Below are 19,903 nucleotides of genomic sequence, written 5' to 3'. Positions count from 1 at the left end.
GAGAAACCTGAAGATCCCACCGGCCCCCCAAGTCACTTCTAACAGGGCCCGTGTTTCCATCAGTCCTTGCATCCGTCCCCTCTTCTGCTTCCAACTCCCTTCTTCCATTGACTTCCACCTTCCAATCTGTCGCCACCTCCCGCTTCTTCTTTTCACTTCCACCTGTGTGAGAGAGGACCACGGACGGCAAGGGCACGGCAGCTCCTGAACCGTCCCCTGGCACACGGGAGAGGAGAGCCAGCGACTCGTCAGCCGGGCAGCGGAAGCCGCTGCCCTTTGGGAACCACAGGGCCACACGGTCCACCGAACTGAGCTGCCCGAACTCCTCCAATCCCGATCGCCCGCAAACGCTTGGATGCTAGCCCCGCGCAGGACCCGACGTGGCCCAACCTTTCCATTTCACAGACACAGCTGTGTCGGAAGGAGTCGCCGCCTGTGAGGTGTGTACAGGACACTGGCGTACTTTTTCAATGACTCTTACGGTGGCTCCGTCCCTGCTGGGCAGCGCGCTCCCTGAACGACATCTCAGACCGACTCCGTGACCTTTCCATTACTTTGTGTTACTAAAACCGTCTCGCTGGCTTATTAAACACAATCCTGTTTTACACATTTTAATTTCATCATTGATGTGAGAGGCTCTCCGGCGTCCGTCACCCCCCGCCGCTCCACCTCCCCTCGAGCACAGAGCAGGGTTTGCGGCTGCAAGTGGCTCCGTCGGTGCCGGAGGGTGAGGGGTGGTGACCACGCCCCGGCGCCCCTTCCTTGTCCCGGCATCAGCCCCGCACGCTGTGGGGAGAGGAGAGAGGCACAGACGAGACAGAGTCACCCACAGTGCCGGCGCGGCCGCTCCCGTCTGGGTCGTAGCCTCTGGGCCGGCCCGTGGCCGTCACCTCGTTAGAAGACACTCCGTTGAGTGAGGGCCTCTTTTTGTTCATTGTCCTCATCTCTTCAACAGTATTGACTGTTCTTTTGTCCTCGGTCAGGTGTCCAGATGTAGGTGCTGTCAGAGGGGGGCCTTGGTGCTCTTTTCAGGGCAATGTGGGTCCCGCCATCTGCCTCTCCGGACCACGCCCCCGAGGCTTCCTCTCCCTTGGCTGCCATTGCGAGCAGCCGCCTCCACGGCCTGATGTGACCGGGGCCCTCGCAGCTGCGGAGTGGCCCTGTGGGGGAGCAGGCAAGACAGTGGGAGCCCCCATTCCCCTCCGCTTTACCTGTCGAACCCGTGGGAGAGGGGCTTGGCCTTGGCCTGGCAGCATGAAATGGTGACAGTGCCGGCTGACTCCCTGCACCCCCCATGTCAGAGCCAGTCACTTCTTTCCAGACTTTTCCTGCAGGGCCGGCTAGCGACAGGTGCTCGCCCAGAATTGTGTTTCACAGACTGTGAGGCAAAAGACGGCCGTGTGTTTTCAGCTTATTGGACGGAAGGAAACACTCGAGAGTCCCAAAGGTTGTGGGAAAACTACAGGGACACCGCGCCCAACGCCTTCTCGCCCGTATTTAAGAAGGTAGCTATTCAGACCTCCGAGTATCTAATCCCGGCTCTGCCGTTCGCCGAGTGAGCGACCTCCCCACGTCGCGAAGAGCAAGGATGCGACAGGGACCGCTCCACAGGGTTCCTGCGAGGGTTCCACAGGATAAAGCAATCCGACAGAGTACGTGTCGGACAAAAGTGGAGCACCGTTGCGATTCCGTGTTTATTATGCTTAGCTGGAACACATTCCGGTCTCCCCTTCTTTCCTTCTCACTGTGGAAATCAAGACTTTCGACAAAGTCAAACATGGTGAGGGGAAGCCCCCTCTCTTGCATCCTTGTACCTACACAGTGCTCAGCCCACGGCTCGGCCCACGGCAGCTGCGGACGAGAAATGCCCTACGGGTTCTGCGGCGGAGCCCATGTTTCTGAACTGCCGATGTTCCACTTACAATCGGTAAACCCAGAAATAACATCTGTACGATGTGGAAGTGAGTTGCCACAAGATTTTCCCTAGCACGCGAATGTTTCCAGCCAAGGAAAGGCGCCCGCACCCAGATCTGGCGCTGCAGAGCACGGCGTGGGCCCCAACACCTCCACAAGCAGCAGGAGTTCTGCTCGCCTCAGCGTCACCACACGCCTGTCCGCAGAGTGTCCCCTGCCTGGTTTCTCCGGCTTCTGTGCACTTTCCCCTCACCAGCTCCTGCCACCCACCTTCCTTTGCCCTTGAAGAAGCTCCTGTTGATTTTACTCATTTATTAGAGGCTTCACTTTTTTTTTTAACCGTTTCATTTATTTAGCAGAAACTTTTATGATTATATTAGTTAGTGCTCTGATTATAGGTTTTGCAGGATCTACCACAATATTGTTTTTTCCCAAAAGCCTTGTTATTTTTAGTGTGTGTTTTTGCAGATTGCGAGGACTTTTAAAAATAAACACATATGACGTTATAGCAGAAGCACCTGTGTTATGTTCAAGAACTCTTAATTGAATTCAATGAATGAAAACCATTTCTCTCATTTTGCGATTCAAGGACTTCACTCTTTCCACGACGCGCCTCTATCTTCCCTCATTGTGTGTCTGCTTACTGGAATATTCCTATAAGGTAGCAAAAAGGATCCGGCACCTCCCATAAAATCCAAACCCTGTCTGGACCCCACATCTTCCTACAGCATCACCCCACGGCAAAACTCATTGTACTTCCTATTCCCTTTCCAACCACTTCAGCCTGGTTTCCACTCTTACCAGTCCCCCAAAATTGTCGTTGATAAGGTTCCAGAAATTTCCATCTTGTTAGATCCAAAGAAAAATTTTATTCTCTTATCTTCACTCCTCCGTAAAACTCAGTGCGATCAACCATTTCCTCTAGAAGGGCTCTCTGTCCTCAGCTTTAGTGGTACGTTCTCTGAGAGTCGTGGGCATTTCCTCTGGTCTCTTTCTGGATCTTCCCCTCTACCCATCCTCTAAATATCGGAATTGCTCACGGTTCTGCCCTGGGACATTCTCTTTCTCTCTCCTTGGCTGATATCATCTTGTTCCACTCAATGGCTCTAAACGTAGGCCGGTGATTTTCAACTTTATGTCTTTGGTCCAGACGTTTCTTCTGGTGTCCTGACCCTTATAAGTGCCTGTTTGGCATAAACACGTTAGATATCACAAAAACCCTTCAAACTGAAGCAGCTCCGAGTTGGCACACTCGACTGTGCTCCCTAAATCTGGCACTTCCACAGTCTTCACCATGGAAAGGATGGCATCACCAGCTACCCAGGGACTAAAGCCAGAAACTTGGGAATCCTGTTTTATGCTTCCCTCACATTCCAATCTGTCAGCGAGTCCCGGTCATACCTCTCCCAACAGATGCCTGAACTCCACGACTTGTCTTCCCCTGCTCTGCGACCTCTCCAGGCCAGTTTGTCATCGTGCTTTATTGTCTCCTCACCATTTCCCAATTGCCACTTGGAAAATCTTTATCACACTCAGCTGTAGTGTATGTAGTATGTGTGTATGCAAACATGTGTGTATAGGGACGTGTGCACACATATATTTGATGACAAGCCATCGAAGCATTTAAAGGTGAATACACACGCAAATGCCTCTGTGCGTGTGTGCGAGTGTGTGTGTGTGTGTGTGTGTGTGTGTTCCTTTGCTCAAAGTTTGATAGATGGCTTTTCACGAACCGTCAGATAAAGCCCTCCTTTCTCCCCATGTCCCACCAGGCTCGCACCGCTCGCACTAAACACACATCTGATCTCATTTTGTGCCTCTGTCCCCCTTAATCAGTACTGTGCTTCCGTCCTACTTGTCTTCTCTTAATTCCTGGAATTTTGTAAATTCCTTCTTGTTTTGTGGACTTTGAAGTTCCTATTGCTTGAAATAGTCTTGCCCCAGCTCTTAGCTGGGTCCCTTCTATCTCGTGCTCTAAGTCATTTTTGTTGAAGGCCTTCCTTAACCATCCTATCTAAATGAAATTACCCTTGTGATTCTGTATAGCAATGTTATTTACTTTTTACAAGCCTTAATTATAAGCTGTTCCTATTTTATTTGTTTACTTGTTTAATGTCTATCTTTTCACTCCGTGAGGGAAGAAATCTGGTGCCTCCAGTTCTCATTCATGTTACCAGCATATTACAGGATGCTTAGCTCATAAATGTTCATTGAACAAATAAAGAAATGAATACATATGATGGATAATGCTTTTGCACTAAAACAAAATTCTGTGTGTGCAGGGTTTCGTGGTAGAATGACCAAGAATCAGTTCTGTATCTCTTTTTACGTCATTCCCGTATTCGGTTACAATAATGCAGATTCAGAAATCGCTTGTTTGGAAAAGTATATTGTGCAAAATGATATTAATACACTCTAAGACATTGTTCACTCCGGGAAATTGGGGCATATGATAACCAAAACTCTACCAGTAATCTATGTTCAAAATCTGACCCTTGATAATTATACCTAGTACATAGTTCCCTTTTTCTTTTAAAGACACAAATAATAGTCACACCAAAACCTAATGATGTACTGTATGGTGACTAACATAATTTTTTTTAAAAGGAATAAAGCGGCATAAAACTTTAAAAAAATGAACATTTTGAGATTATTGAAATATACAGTAAATTGGTGTATGTAATTTAGGAATTGAGAATATAAAACATTATTTATTTGTGATTTTATTTTCCTTCTAATTAACTGTTGCCCCACCGGTCATGGGAAGAGAGGCTTTTCTCCGTGCATCTCTCTGCAACATGACTGCGGCATGAGCTGTGAGAGAAACAGACTCATGGGGCACCTGGGTAGCTCAGTGGCATGAGCGAAACGAGGGGCAGAGGGAGAAGCAGACTCCCACCGGGCAGGGACCCTGATGTGGGGCTCGATCCCAGGACCCTGAGATCGTGCCTGAGCCGAAGGCAGACACTTCGCTGAGTCTCCCAGGCGCCCCCATCCTGAATGTTCTGACACCGAATCTCTTTCCAATATTCAGTCCACCGTTCCTATCCCTTTTCAGACCACACATTCTACTTTTGGGTCCAACACTGGAGGTCCGACCCAAAGTCCTCCAGTGTTTTCTTGAACCTCTGTGAAAATTTTGTCTTTTTGGAAGGAAAGGACAATTTCTCTGGAAACTGCCCCATTTTAAGTTACTTATCTCACTTTCATGTGGTCTTCTTCTCTTCTTCAAAAGCCAGACAAGTGCTTCTCAATCCTATCAGACCCCACCTTGTGCCTGGGAGCACTCTCCTTGCTCTCCTGACTCAGAATGTACACGTCAGGGACTCACCCAGCAAAGGTGAAGTTGGGGGGCTATAGGAAGTTAGTCCTCATGACCCCTCACGGGCGTGGGCCCCTCCAAAGTCCTGGAGGAGGTCATATGTTTTTGTAAAATTTACAGAAGTCAGATACATTTTTAAAGATTTTGTTTATTTATTTATTTGACAGAGAGAGAGATTACATGCAGGCAGAGAGGCAGGCAGAGAGAGAGGAGGAAGCAATCTCTCTGCCGAGCAGAGAGCCCGATGCGGGGCTTGATCCCAGGACCCTGAGATCATGACCTGAGCCCAAGGTAGAGGCTTAACCCACTGAGCCACCCCGTGCCCCATAAAACTCTTTTTTAAAAGATTTTACTTATTTATTTGACAGACAGAGATCACAAGTAGGCAGAGAGGCAGGCAGAGAGAGAGGAGAGAGCAGGCCGAGCAGGGAGCCCGATGCGGGGCTCCATCCCAGGACCCTGGGATCATGACCTGAGCCAAAGGCAGAGGCTTTAACCCACTGAGCCACCCAGGCACCCCCAGAAGTCAGATATTTTAGCCACATTTGGATGAGGTTTCCTTTCCTCCTGGCACAGGAGGGTAGCTCCAGGAAAGTTCCGGAACCCAGCTAAGGAGGATGTGGGCTGAGGGTGTTCAGTCCTGGTTTAGGGTAACAGATGCGTGGAGTTCGCAGTTCCTTCCAGACCGGGTAAGTCGCGGTGAGGCGCTACAAGCCCTTGCGGTAGGAACAGCCTCCAGGAAAATGCCACCAAAGAGCCAACGGCCTTGGCTTCAGGACACAACGGTGGAGGTAGAGGACCAGAGGTCTGGCTGCAGGGTGACCGTATCCTCCAGCACTCGGCGCTGGAAGGTGGTGGGCAACGACAGAAAACCGGGCTTGAAATATCTGGAGTCAGAAGCTAATCTTGTCTAGACACTTTCCTGAGCACCAGATGTGTGTAAAATTGTAAGCAGAGGATTCGGTTCGTTGCTGTGTCTCACGAAAATGGGCGTTCTCTCCCTTCAGGAATATCCTCAGTCACGTGAAATACAGGATCATAAACACACCGTGATGCTTTTGTCTTCTTGTTCATGGAAATAAAAGCAAAGCAGAATTTATCAGGATTCCCATGTTGGCAAGCCACAAACTGTAACAACGCTGCAAACTGTGGGCATCTCCTAGAAACGGCTGTTTCAGAAAAAAGTGCTGCTCAGCAGGGGCAGGGAAAGGATGAGTGGTACTTCTGGTTTCTCTATAAAAGATGATAGTGCGGCGCCACTGCCTGGCGACGAGGCTCATAGAGGACGTGGTAACGATGCGGAGCTGAAGGGAGAGACTCCGGTGCGACGTCGAGCAGCTAGCCGTTATTTTTTTCTGGATTTTTATAATTTTATAATTTTGTAATTTTTATAATTTCTTGTTCTAAACAGTCATTGTAATACCGAATACTGCAGCCATAATTTTCTGTCCAGTTTCTTAAGGGGGGCTAAACTGGGGGAGTTGTGCAACCACCTCTCCCACACACATGCAGTTAAGATAAAGAAAAAATAAAACAAAATAACTGAATGGTAAGAAAACGTCTCTGGGAGGCTTGTGCCGGCTGCGCGCACAGCCCGAGGGGGAGGGCGAGACACTGACGCAGAGATGAGAACACGCGCACTAGCTGGGGTCTGATTTGGTCCAGCCGTGAACCATCCCAGGATGCTGTTCCAGGAACAGCAAAGAATAATTTCACACGGGCATTATGCGGATTTCCCCCCTAGAACACCCAGCATCTAGGAAGACATGTGAAAATTCTTTGCATTTATTAGCCAGTCAGATTCAAGGCTCAAATAATGACAGAGCATCTGGCTGGACATTCAAAGGTTGTGCCGAAGCAGAACGGTTCGTTCTGATGCAAGGCTGCCCCCGGGTCCGCAGGCTGCTCAGTGCCTGCCCGACGCTAAACATGTAGGCCGCACACCCATCGCTACAACAGCGACGTGTAACCCCTCCACTCCGCTGCCGGAGACGTGCGCGCGCACACACACACACACACACACACACACACACTCGCTCTCTCGCTCTCCTACTCCCTGACGGCCTTCGGCAGCGATGACATTCCGGGAATATGATCTAAGAGGTTTAGATGATTCCCTCTGTCCTCACTTTTCAACCCCGACTCCTGCCCATCGTCACCCCCAGGAACACACTGCTCACAGCACTGTTTAGCCAGGTCCTGAAGGATTAGGGCTTCAAAAGTTACCTATTAAAATGCAAATGTCCTTGGCCGAGCTAAGACCTCTCTGTCCTTATCTGCTCACAGCCTAAAGAGATTCCTTTCAGAGAAGGCTGTTTCCATTTTTTAACTGGGTAATTCTGTGCGGAACGTAGAATAAAGTGGCCAGCACTACATTTGACTTGAGGGCTGACCGCAAGATGGTTTCTCTGTGTCACAGCAGGCCTGGGAACCATCCCCCAGACTCCCAGCCCGTTCTGAGAGCGAGCTGCCCTCCGCTCTCCCGGCCTCCTGGCCTGACTGTGCAGGCTGCAGACTCGGACCCAGCTGCGCACCCCACCCCACCGTCCCCCGCCTTCCCCGGTCCACCAGTGGTGTTTCCGGCTTTTTCCCACAGACGTGCAGGAGGGTCTGTCCCTGGTGCTCTCAAGGCCAAAAATGCCTTACAAAACCACGACACAGTGAGTCACATTTACGGCTTTACTATCTGCCAGCCTCTCTCTAGCCCTTTAACTACATCAATCATTTAATACACCAACAGGCACTGTCACCAGATCTGTTTTCCTGAGATGGGGCTCAGGCACAGAGACAGCAAGGAACTTACCAGGAGCCACACAGCGTGAGTGATTTAAGCTGAGAATGACAGTCCCCAGACTGTTCAGGGCATACAGTCAGGGTTACACTTAATCTCTGTGAAGTATGTATGGACAATAGTTTTAGTCTTAAAAACTTAGTTAACTTAAAGACTTAGTTAACTTAAAGACTTGGTTTTAGTCTTTAGGCTTTAAAATTTAATGCAACAGTCTGACGTTTTATAATTTTTTTTTTTTTTTAACACCACCATTCCCTCTGAGAACCTTCCTTAGCAGGCTTCTAATTCTGTTCTCCCCACTCTGAAGGAAAAGTCAGCTCACATCACCTGATCTGTGTCTGTTGGAAGGCAGGAAGGCAAGCCTGAGGTCCTCTGGGTCTCCGGGCTGGAAAACATTTATAAGCAAAGCTCCCGGTCACTTTGCTTGAGCTCACCTCGTGGCTCAGACTGCTCCCTAACTACAAGAGGCCACAAAGACCCCTCTCATCTGGAAAGTGAGTGGCTGTTACGTGTCTCAAAGACAGGCAGCCCAGTCAGTGGTCCAGCCCTGAGATATGTTGGGAGACCTATTCAAGGACTTTCTCTGCAATTTACAGTTTCAGGGGACACCCAAGAATTGAAACACTAGTTAAGAAATCTTTTCCCCAGTCTACTGCACTTTTGTGACCCTGTACCTGACCTATACCCTTTGGCCACTGGCAACCTTTAACAGGATATCCGTTAGGACTCACCTATAAACAAATAGTAACTCTTGCTGTATCCCTATATAAAATCCAAATACTACAGTCAACTTTGCATTTGAGCAATAGTATATTGTATTAAAATCAGATACTAGAAATACGTGTTATGTCTGGTCTCCATTCAAATCCATTATTTCTGTGAAAAATCCCACTGACTGCCCCTCCCATGTCAGAAAGAAGTAAGTCTCTAAAGACAGAAGGAAAAGATCATCTTCAGGATTCCTCCGTGAAGCCCCATTTTTCCTTTTTTCAGGGAGGCGTCTCTGTCCACACGCAGGGTTGTGGCTTCCATAACCCCTGTCCCATCCCCTTGTCGGTGGTACCTGCTTGGGGAAGCCCTGGAAGTTTCCATTTATTTCTTTCAGAACTATCCAAAGTAGGCAACTGTTCACGTCAAAACAAGAGTAAAAGAAGCCGCAAAGCCACTGCCTTTATGGTGAGACGCCATCAGGCCACCGACCATTGAGGACTCCTCCCTGAGCAGACAGACTCCTATCCTGGTGGCTGGAAGACCTGACAACGTCCTGGACCTTGAGAATCTGGATTAAAAGGCAAGAACCTCTCTCTCTCTCTTCTCTCTCTCTCTCTGAAATACACATAACGGATATGAAACTGTGTCAATAGCGCTGCGTGGCTATGGACTGAAATGTCATCTCATGAACCCAAGAAAAGAAACTATAGCTAGAACACATAGGTTAGCCTAGACCCGTGATTGCCCACCGGTGGGTCACAGATCCCTGGGAATGCAGGCGGTCTTGGCGTGGAGCCCCCGAATCCAGGGGCTCTGTGAGCACACGGTGTAGATGGGCTGGAGGGGTATTCTGTAGAAGTGGTCGTGAGCACAGGCCGTTTAGCAAAACCACGTAGTTTCAAATCTTAATTCCTCCACTTAGCAGGTGCGTGCCCAGACGAGTCACCCAACTTCCCTGTGTTTTGATTTCCTCATTCTATAACCACAGAAATTTGGTGGGACCGAAGCATATTAGTCATGTTGCACAGTCAGCCCTATACCTTGTCCTCAGGCATGATCAGTGTTTGTGAGGCGCAGTCACACCGCAGCGGACAGCCACTCGGCTCTCTCGTCTTTCACATCCAGTTTCAGAGGGACCTTGTCTTGTGCTGGAGAACACGGAGAGGAAAAAGCCAATACAGTGGTCCTTCTGTCTGCTTTCAATTTTGGAGAAGGGTACAAATACCCCGAGACCCAATGGGCTGGCCCCTCCCTCCTCTGCCAGCATGTCCCAAATCGTGAAAGCTCCCGTCCAAAGCCTTTCCCTCTGGATCCAGCTACACAGACAAACCAAACCTTGCAGGCCGGGTAGACCATAGAGGGCCCTTTGGGTCTCCTTTCTCCATGCTACTGGGAGAAGTACAAGTTAAGTTTACCAAGACCCAACAAAAGGTCAGAATTTGGGAATGAGACACTCTATTTAGGATTACCCCGACAGTAAAGCATGTGGAAAGAGGTGAGAAGGAGACCCAGTCTCCTGGCCTCAGTGAGACACTTGTTGACATGGACAGGCGGGCTACACGGAACGAACAGCGCGCTCCACCCAGAGAGCATGTAAAATTCAGAGGACTTGGTCTTCTGTGCAAGATAAAGGATGTGTAGGACAGCATTGGCACATGAACCCGTGATTCCTGGGTATCAACTCATTCCTTGGGGTACCCATGGCTGTGTCCTGTGGGGATGATTTCTTCTTCCTGAGGTTGATGCTGCTGGTTTTGTAGTCGTTTTTGGTTTTGTCTTAAGGGGTGGATGCACAAGGGGCTTCGGTGTGCTTTTTGAGGTTTAATGAACTGCTTTTGTTGAATCAGCGAAATCTCGGCCCTCCCGACTGCCAAAACACTACCTCCATTTCAAGGGCAGACACGGAAGCAACAGCTTTGGGATTGTGCAGCAAACAAAAATGGTCTCTTTCACCCCAACACCTGTGCTCTACCCCCCAGGGGACAGGACCTCTCAGTGGGCCCCACCTTGCCTCCCGTTCAAGCAGGAGGCATTTGGACAGCGTGGAGTCTTAGGAGGAAGCTCTCAGAGAGACCACATGAGTCCCAGGAAGGTGTTTATGTCTGTCGTTGTAGGATTACGTTCCTAAGGAAAGCCCCCTGAGTACCCTGGACAAGGTCTCAACCAAGTGGTGAGGTGCAGCTTCTATTCGCTTACATGGCAAGATCTCTTCCAGGATCTTGCTGTTCAACCATGGCCTTCCAACAGCGCCCCCCAAAATGGCATCTGCTCTGCTTCTTTCTCCTGCCCCCCACCCCACTGAACAACTTCTTATGTGAATTCTTCCATTATCACGCTTTCTCATCATGATAACGGAGATGAGTGAGACCACTTACGTAAACCAGACTCGACTGGTTACCACATGGAAGTAGGTGACCAACTGCCTTAACCCAGTTGAAATGCCTCTATCTCCTTAGAGTCTGTAACAAACACTGCTAATGAAGGAGGGAAAGGTATATTCATTAAGCCTCTTCTACATACCAGATGTGTGCAATGCATTTCATGTGTTTATTAACTTCTTATCCCTCCTACTAAAGCCATGACCCCGATGCCATTACTGCCCTATGTCACAGGTCAACCTTAATGACATAAATATGGGGAGTATTTGAATTCAGATCTTTAAATACAAACAACAGGCATTTTTCAAGATAACTTCCTGCTTCCTTTAAAGATCTGCCCCTAAGCCATTGAGGGGCCTGAAACCAGTCATCTGGAGCTTCTCACTTATGGATCGTTGTAGCCCCGATTCTCTCATGCCCCCAAGGCTGGAAGCTCGGGTTAGGTCTTCTGCAGGAGAACTCTACGTTCGGGTCAGCGGGCTTCCTCCTGCAGTCTGAGGAAACGCACGGTGACACAGAATGGGGCCTTGCTGACCTCCTCCTGCTCTGTCTACTTCAGATTTTTGGCAAGGACCAAGCAGGACAAATACCACCTGTGAAAAAAGCCTCGTAAGTGGTAATGACTACAGAATTTGTGGTGCTGTCATCTCCGGCATTGTCATCTATACCGAATCCTGGGGGAAGGTGACCAGCTCCGGCCTAGAGCTAAAACACGGAATAGTCAAAGTGGTCCTGGGGGTGCTCCGAACCGGTGTAGGTTTCAAGGAGGAAGGGCGGCCATGCCAGAAGATTGGACATGTTAAAATGGGCAATAGCTGGGGAAGGAAATAAATTATAGAATAGACCCAGATCCATATATGCTATGGTCTAACATCCGTCATCCTGAGTTGGGAGCTCCATCAAGACCCGGTGGAAGAGAAGGGGTCTGAGAATGGCCCCATTTTGGCTGCTTCGATAATGGATCTTCAGGGAATGAGATGAAAACATGTAGATCGGTGAGTGGGTGGGCCAGCAGGAAATTAGGTAATAAGCAGGATGGCAGCTTCAGAGAACCACAACCGAATTTCAGCACTCGCTGGCCCGGCACGGGAGAACACTAGCTGGTGAATGTGAAATTGCCCAATTTGGCACCATTCTGACTATTATTGCCAGAGAAGGCAAACCGAGGCGCAGCTGATGAGTTACCCAGATATGATACAGAAAACATTTCCTTCTCCTTTTTGGCTTCAAGTCTATTTCAAGGCTTCAAGTCTCCAGTCCAATTTGCACTTGGGGGCCGCAGAGGAGATGCCGGTTCCCATGGGAGGCCCTGTCCTGCTGTGGATGGTGTGGCTTCTCTTCTGTAAGTAGACGTTCAGGGACACCACCCCACCCTGGAGGGGCCAAGATGGATCTGGGTGGCAGCTGGGGTAGGAACGTGGACAGTTTTCGTGGTGGCTTGTTCTAGGTTACATGCAAACCACAGTGCATTTCCTGGGGATTCTGTAAAGGACACAAGCTGTAGAGCAGGGCACATTGGGCCGAGCAAGGCTTAATGGGGAGCCATCCCCCAAACCTCTCCTTGCCATCTCTCTGGCATCTCCCAAAGGGCAAGGGAGGGAGGACAAAGGGAAGAGAAAAGTTCCTTCTCTCTCTGGGTCAGGTTCCTGAGAAGACGCTTGGCCCTTAAAACTCCACAGATGTAGACCTGACCCCTGTTACCAGACCCCTGTCCTAGAGTCCCAGAAGGCGGTGCTTGGCCACTAACTTATCTTCTCTGGACTTTTGCAGCTCCACACAGTGTGTCGGCAGGTAAGTGAGTCCCCTGCCCTTGCTCGGTCAGCCCCCACATGGCTGGGCATGGCTCCCGCCTCACTGTTCCCCTTCACCCTGTCTCCTCGGCTTTCTAGTGATTAAGCATCTGCTCCTCTCTGTCCAACCCGAGCCCCACTTCCACGCTGCCTGTCTTCTTTCTTTCCCCCGTGTGATGGCTTCAAAAGAACCACCTCATTCCCCTGGGGCACCCACCTCATTACAGGCAACAACCATGTCTGTGGAACATCTCGACGTTCGAGAGCTGCCCAGGCACTTCCACACAACCTCAGTCAGTCCCTACAACGACATCTTAGTACGGTCGCCATCTTGTAGTTGAGGCTTTTGCTCAAGTGAGAGCCTTGCTGGAGGTCTCAGAGCTAGCCAAGGGCCAGCTTCTGACACAAGTCCTTTGGGTCCAAGTCTAGCTCTGTTTCTGCATTCTTCCTCCTCACCACCTGCCACTTCCTAGGCTTTGGTTAAATCTGTACCGCATCTCTTTGTTCCTGAAAACCTATTAAGGCTGATTCTCTGGGCGCTTCTCACTTCCTTCCAGAATTGACATGTATTTTTCACTCCATATGCATTCACAGTTAAATAGTCATAAAAATTTAGAGCTCGGAAAGACTATGTTTCATCTAGTCCAACACATTTATTCATCCATTATTCACGCATTCATCCACTCAGTAAATATTTAATGAACACGTACTTTGTACCAGCCACTGTGCTGAGCTAGGGCTGAACAGGACAGACATCGCCTCTGCCTGACCAGAGGCTGCAGTCCTCACTGGCTTGTTTGTTTTTCAATACCCCACACTTGCGTCCTATCTTTCTCCCTAGGTTGGGAGTTCTCTGGAGCCACAGCACTATTCCCTCCTCCTGTGATCCTAGGAATCAGGACAGTTTCTTATTAGTGGCCGTTCAGGGGTAGACAGACCACTCACTGAGGGACTATTGCCATGTCTGTACTCTAGAGCCTGGACAGTTTTCTCTCCCCACCTCCCTTACATCTCTTTCCACAATTTGATCTCCTCCAAGATATCTCGAAACCTATGGTGTCCTTGAACCCGCCATGGAATAGAATATTGAAATATGACAATGTGACTCTTATATGCTATGAGAACAACTCCCTTGAAGTCATCTCTGCTATGTGGACCCACAACGAAAGACTTTTGGAAAATAAAACTTCACGCTTCAACATTGTGAAAGCGCGCCCTCAGGACAGTGGGGAATACAGGTGTCGGGACAAAGAATCCAACGTGAGCGATCCTGTGTACCTAGAAGTTTTCTCAGGTAAGTTCCCGCACTATGGAAAAATGGATTCCTCCATATGAGGAATGGCCCAGCCAAAGATGGGGAGAGGTCAAGTCATTCCAGGGTTATGCACAGGGGTGGGACTCGAGTCTCTCACTCAAGACCTGCCCATCACTCTTCTTCCGCCTTTACTTACTCCAGCCAAGCCTTGCTTCTTTCTATGCTCTCGCTGTCCCCCACCCCCCAGCATTATCCCTCTACTCCACCTCGTCTCTCCGCTGCCTGGGGCAGGTGTGTACGATGCGTGCCAGTATCGGGTTGGGTGTGTGAAGGTCGCAAAGAGCTGAACATCTGAAATAGAACCGAAATGTCTGATTGTGAAATTTGTTCACGATTTCCACGCACCCCAACCTGGATATCAGGTTGCACTCTTGGTTTTGAAAGACATCGTGTAGATTCCTACTGACCTTCACTTTTACTGAAGAACAAACCCTACGTGTGTTTCCACTTTGTGACTTCTCCGTTGCCAACAACCGGCACCACATACTCAGACTTCCGTGGTTGGTTAGAAAATGCCAGACGGACAAAGGAAGGATTTCACTGAAAGGGCGAGGTCATGGATATACTTTGCTTTCTTTTTCTAATGCAAATATATTTTAAAGGATAAACACCCTTTGTATTTTCCTTTTGAGTGAAAAGAGGTGTGGTAGCATCCGGAGGCAAATCCCAGGTACGAAGTAGAGCAGCGTGCAGTAGCTTACTCATTTCCTCGGACGAGGTTCTGGAAAACTCCAGGATTGCTCTGAAATAAACTGACTACACAACCCAGCCAGATTTTAGTTCAAAATTCTCCTTCAGTGAGTGTGTTTCAATTTTTTTTTTAAGATTTTATTTATTTATTTGACAGAGAGAGGCAGAGAGCACAAGCAGGCAGAGAGGCAGGCAGAGGGAGAGGGAGAAGCAGGTTCCCTGCTGAGCAGAGAGCCCGATGCGGGGCTCGATCCCAGGACCCTGAGATCATGACCTTGAGCCGAAGGCAGCGGCTTAACCCACTGAGCCACCCAGGCGCCCCTGAGTGTGTTTCAGTACCTACAATGACATCAGCCAGAGAACCTGACTCTTGTATTATACAGAATCATTGTTAACAAGTATTTGCTGAGTAACTGCCCTCTCCAAGGTAACGGTGTTGGGCATTAGGGATATAATGCAAGGATCAGATATGACTCCTGGCCTCCTGGAGTATGGAGCCAGATGAGGAAGAGGACATCAGTGAGTAACTAGGCACACATCAGTGAAATTGGCAGTCATGTTCTGGGGGAGTTTTGGAGCCAGCTATGATTAGGGGTAGAGCTAGGGAGCCTCCAAGAGGCAAGAGGACAAAACAAACCTGCCTCTAGGGGAGGACTCCCTGGACAGGAGACTTTTATACCTTTTTAGTAACCAGAACCGGCACCGATGGAGCTGAAGGGAGCACTGGCTTTGAGGCTGCCCATGGACCGGCTCTGCAGAAACATCAGAGTGGTTTGATGGCCCCAGACTCACTTTTCAGGAGGAGAGAGGATTGATCTGTATAGAGGACAGATTCTAAGCATTATTTTGTATTTCCTTTTTTATTGACTTTATGAGCCGAGAAATGGATTCATGATAAACCATGGTTCCTGCTACATGCCCTGTGAGTGACCACTTTTATCTCGTGTCTCTCCCTGTGTCCATCTATCCATTTGCTCTTACACAACCTCACTAATGGTCTTCAGAGTGGCTGCTTCTTCAAGCCGCTCCCGAGGAGCTGACGGAGGGTGAGTCCTTCCACATCAGGTGCCACAGCTGGAAGAATTGGAACATCACCAAGGTGACCTACTACAGGAATGGCAAAGCCCTCAAGTACGGGTATGAAAACTTCGAAATGTCCATCCCCAACGCCACAATAAAGGATAACGGCAGTTATTACTGCACGGGCTGGATTAAGAAGCAAAATCATACCTCCAACACCATCAACATCATTGTGAAAAAGAGTGAGTTGGTAAAGGAATGGGGACCCATGGTAGGGGAAGGGGGAGAGAGAGACCCCCCCAGCCTGAAACGGCTGAAGTGTCCAGCAGGGGACAGTGGGTGCGCCTTGCCGGGTCCGCCGGCCCAGGCTGTGACACATGCCCAGTCTTGGAGCCCTTATTGGTTTGCTGGCAGCAGTGAGACTGGCTCATAATGTGGGGTTTCTATGAAGACTAAATGCAAATATTGGGAAGTGGACATGTAGCCTGTTAAGCGTTACCCAACCATAATGATCACAATTCCTAGTGTGCTCTCAAAGCCTCTGCTGCTCCTGGGGCGCACACTTAATTTATCAAACTGAAAGGGAGTCTCTGAGTTAAAGGAAGGAAGGCTGTGAGGAGCTTGGAGACGCCACACTGGTGGAGGAGGGCTGGGGAAGGAGACCCACGGCCAGCAGACTGGGTGCCTGAGTCAGGAGGAGGCAGAGCCTCCTGAGGAGAGCAGGCTGGTGGGCTGCCTCCACTGCCAAAGATAAAGATGCTCCTACCTACCTCCAGAGAAGAGAGGGAGCCTTTGGAATATCTGCCTCGCAAGGAGGAAATTAGAATTTTTTTTTGCTTGGCATATTTGGCTCATTCTAATGCCTAAAAAAGCATGAGACTGGAAGCCAGAATGAAGTTTTAATGCCAATTTTCTGTTAACTAGTCTGAGACCCAAGTGCTATTTAATTGTTGTTGGCCTTCTGGTACCCTTATCTGCAAAGTAAAGGATCTGGCCCAGATGCCCCGTGGGGACCTTTAGAAATACTGCTGTCTGCCTCTCACCGCCTGAGATTCTAATTTAGTTGGTTTGGAGGACTGGGCATTGGTATTTTTAAAAGCCCTTTCAGGTAATGGTCATGTGCAGCCTGTGCTGAAAGCTGTTGGTCGAGGTGACCTCAGGCGGGGGGGGGGAGGTGTTCTGGCTATAATATTCTGGGGCTCTACAGTCTACGATAATCACAAAAATCAATGCCTTGCAAACAGAATAACAGAGCCACAGGAGAGAGGATTATTTTGAAGAAGCTCTGGTCCAGTGTCTTTGTTTCACCCGACAGGCAGGTGGTAAATGATGAACGATTCAGAAATGAGGCAGTGGCCACCCCCACCCCAGCCCTCACTTCTCCTGTCCACCCCCAACACATATGGGGCACTGGTACTGTGAGCCCAAATAAAGGGTTCACCTTTCCTATGACCTTTCCCCTCAGACAGACTGGCTAGAAAAGCTGTAGGCAGGAGCTATGAAGGAGATCTCAGGAGTCCCTGGGCTCCAGGAAGCATGGACAGAGGTACCTAAATCCGTGGGTGTTGCCATGTCATGCTGGCGCTAGAAGACAAAGCACCAGGCGAGGTCCTTCTCTTAGGGGGATGATGTCCTGGGCCTCATTCATCGGTTCTTCATATGACTTGTGTTTCTTGTTGCATCTAGATTACCTCGACCACAGTGTTCACCAAAGGAAAACCTCCTGGCTACAATATCTGATCCCATTGTTGGTGGTGATTCTGTTTGCTGTGGACACAGGACTGTTTATCTTGACCCATCAGCAGCTGACACTGATCTTGAAGACTCAGAGGACCAGAAAGAACAAAAAGCCAGATCCTGAAAAGAAATGATGTCCCTGCCTAAGAACCGTTAGCAACAACAACTTCTTTCCAGCATCAGCAGTCGCTTCTCCATTGTCAGACACAGCTCCCAATGCACACAGGATGGTCTGCACTCAAGGCTTTATAGAACTGCTTCATTAAACCAACTCAAACTGATTAAGTGACATGTAATTGTAACTGCTCAATAAATGTCTGTTAAATAAGTTAAAAATGAGTAGGTTCATTTATTAGCATCTGTCAGAGACAGGTACAGCCTGAATAAAAAGGTATGAAACCAGGTAACATGATGCTTCTGAGTATTTGAGGCTTGCTAGTTTCTTTTTTATTTCTAGAGGCAAGAACCATGAAGTTCTAGACTAGAGATGTCTTCTCTTAACCACTCTACATCTAGACTGGGACTACAAAGACATGGGGAGATGCTGGTGAGATTGACCATTTTTATGCTCTCACTTCAACATACCCCTCATGAGCTTCTAGCTCCTTCTAGATCTGAGGCAATCTTGATCCCTAGGACTCTGAGGATGGGGCTCAGTCTAAGATTTTCCCTTTGATTCTTTTTCCTCCCAACATCTCCCAAACTTGTATCTTGAATACCCTCTTATATCAACTGAACTAAACATCTTGGAGAAGCCCCAGCAAATAATTATCACCAAGACTCTCAGCTCTGAAAACAGAAAGATCTCAGGCAAAGACCCAGTCTTCATTCTCCCATCCCCCACCCCACCTATGCCCATGGAGACAGTTGGACAGGGGCCTAGGGAAAGGGTTAGGGAAGAGAGGCAACCTATTGTCAGTGCTGACCATGAGTTCACAAGCCAACGAGATATCAGAGTATCCATAGCTTCACTATGTTTTAGAACAATTGCTAACATAAAGAGGAAGTGAATCTAGGGGGAAATTTGTAAATACCCATGAGACTGAGAAGTCCCATTTTTTTCCAAAAGGTGTTTTTGGACCACAAAGCAGAGAAAAATATTGGAGCTTTTTTTTTTTTTTCCTTTCTTAATGTAGGTATCTGGTATGTATCTCCTTAACATCCAACTCACCCTCTCCCCTCCATTGCAATCATTTCAGAGCGGTAAGAAATGACCAGATTCCCATGAATAGCCATGTCACTTGACTTCACAGGCAGAGGAAAGATTTTTCTTGCAACAAGAGGCCAGGAAAAGTCTCCAAAGAAGGCTCCTTGGTGTTGTTCTGGACACTTCCCCTGACTTTAAGGGAAGACAGGCGATCCATGAGACCTCGAGACCATGGTCTTGCCGCCACCTTCACGAACGACATTATGCTTCACAGCGTCCTAAACACGGCATCATACACATCAGACCAGAGAGCAAGTGACTTATTCCTTTGTTGGATCTGAGCCCAGATGATGCAGAGTGAAGGGTTAAGGGGTATTTAACATGGAAAGAAAGTCTAAGCTTGGGGTGCCTGGGTGGTTCAGTGGGTTAAGCCTCTGTCTTCAGCTCAGGTCATGATCTCAGGGTCCTGGGATCGAGCCCCACATCAGGCTCTCTGCTCAGCAAGGAGCCTGCTTCACTCTCTCTCTCTCTGCCTGCTGCTCTGCCTACTTGTGACCTCTCTTTCTGTGTGTCAAATAAGTAAATAAATAAAATCTTTAAAAAAAGAAAGAAAAAAAAAAAAAAAAGAAAGCCCAGGCTTGATCAGCTCGAGCTACAACTTCTGAGGGGTTTTCTAGGTTCTGGAGTATCACAGTTCACCTCCACCTCCCCTTTCTCCCCACCCAAGCTTGCAAGGGCTCTTCAGAGGGCACCAACCTGGATCTTCAGGCCACTGTGAACTAGCTGTGTGACTGGAAAAAGTCACTTGCCAGTGTCTGAGATTCCATTTCTTTGTAAAAAGAGGGTTTTGGACTAGGCAGACTCTAAGCTTCCTTGAACCCAGACGTCCTATCCTCGGTGGAGTCTACTTTCCATGCGGTGACTACACAGGCTCACAGGCTCAGAATGCATCCCCAAGAAGCTCTGGCGTGAATTGTCCCTTCGTCCTCCACATACTCTTTGCCGTGCTCTTCCGTGATCTGAATCTCAGGCTTGTGGGAGACTTCTCCCTACCATTCATTTCTTCCTGTTTTCTTTCTTTCCATACA

At 48.8% G+C, this 19,903-nt stretch overlaps 1 protein-coding gene across 1 annotated transcript; it reads left to right on the top strand.

Moving 5' to 3' along the window:
* Window positions 1–12,240: 12,240 nt before the first annotated feature.
* Window positions 12,241–18,004, top strand: FCER1A (Fc epsilon receptor Ia). Its single transcript, XM_059146130.1, has 5 exons — window positions 12,241–12,458; window positions 12,887–12,907; window positions 13,946–14,200; window positions 15,916–16,173; window positions 17,618–18,004. Exons 1-5 carry the CDS (start codon window positions 12,293–12,295, stop codon window positions 17,800–17,802), a joined length of 885 nt encoding a protein of 294 aa, XP_059002113.1. The 5' UTR covers window positions 12,241–12,292; the 3' UTR covers window positions 17,803–18,004.
* The last annotated feature ends 1,899 nt before the right edge of the window (window positions 18,005–19,903 follow it).

The sequence above is a fragment of the Mustela lutreola genome, chromosome 14 (genome assembly GCF_030435805.1).
Source record: "Mustela lutreola isolate mMusLut2 chromosome 14, mMusLut2.pri, whole genome shotgun sequence".
NCBI lineage: Eukaryota > Metazoa > Chordata > Mammalia > Carnivora > Mustelidae > Mustela > Mustela lutreola.
This window is presented reverse-complemented; position numbering and strand designations above follow the sequence as displayed.

Bases quoted from the DNA above. Each gene is read 5' to 3' on its own strand.
- FCER1A (XM_059146130.1), top strand. From the start codon at position 12,293: ATGAGTTACCCAGATATGATACAGAAAACATTTCCTTCTCCTTTTTGG. The intron at 12,459-12,886 runs GTAAGTAGACGT...GGACTTTTGCAG, and splicing joins GATGGTGTGGCTTCTCTTCT to CTCCACACAGTGTGTCGGCA. The intron at 12,908-13,945 runs GTAAGTGAGTCC...ATCTCCTCCAAG, and splicing joins TCCACACAGTGTGTCGGCAG to ATATCTCGAAACCTATGGTG.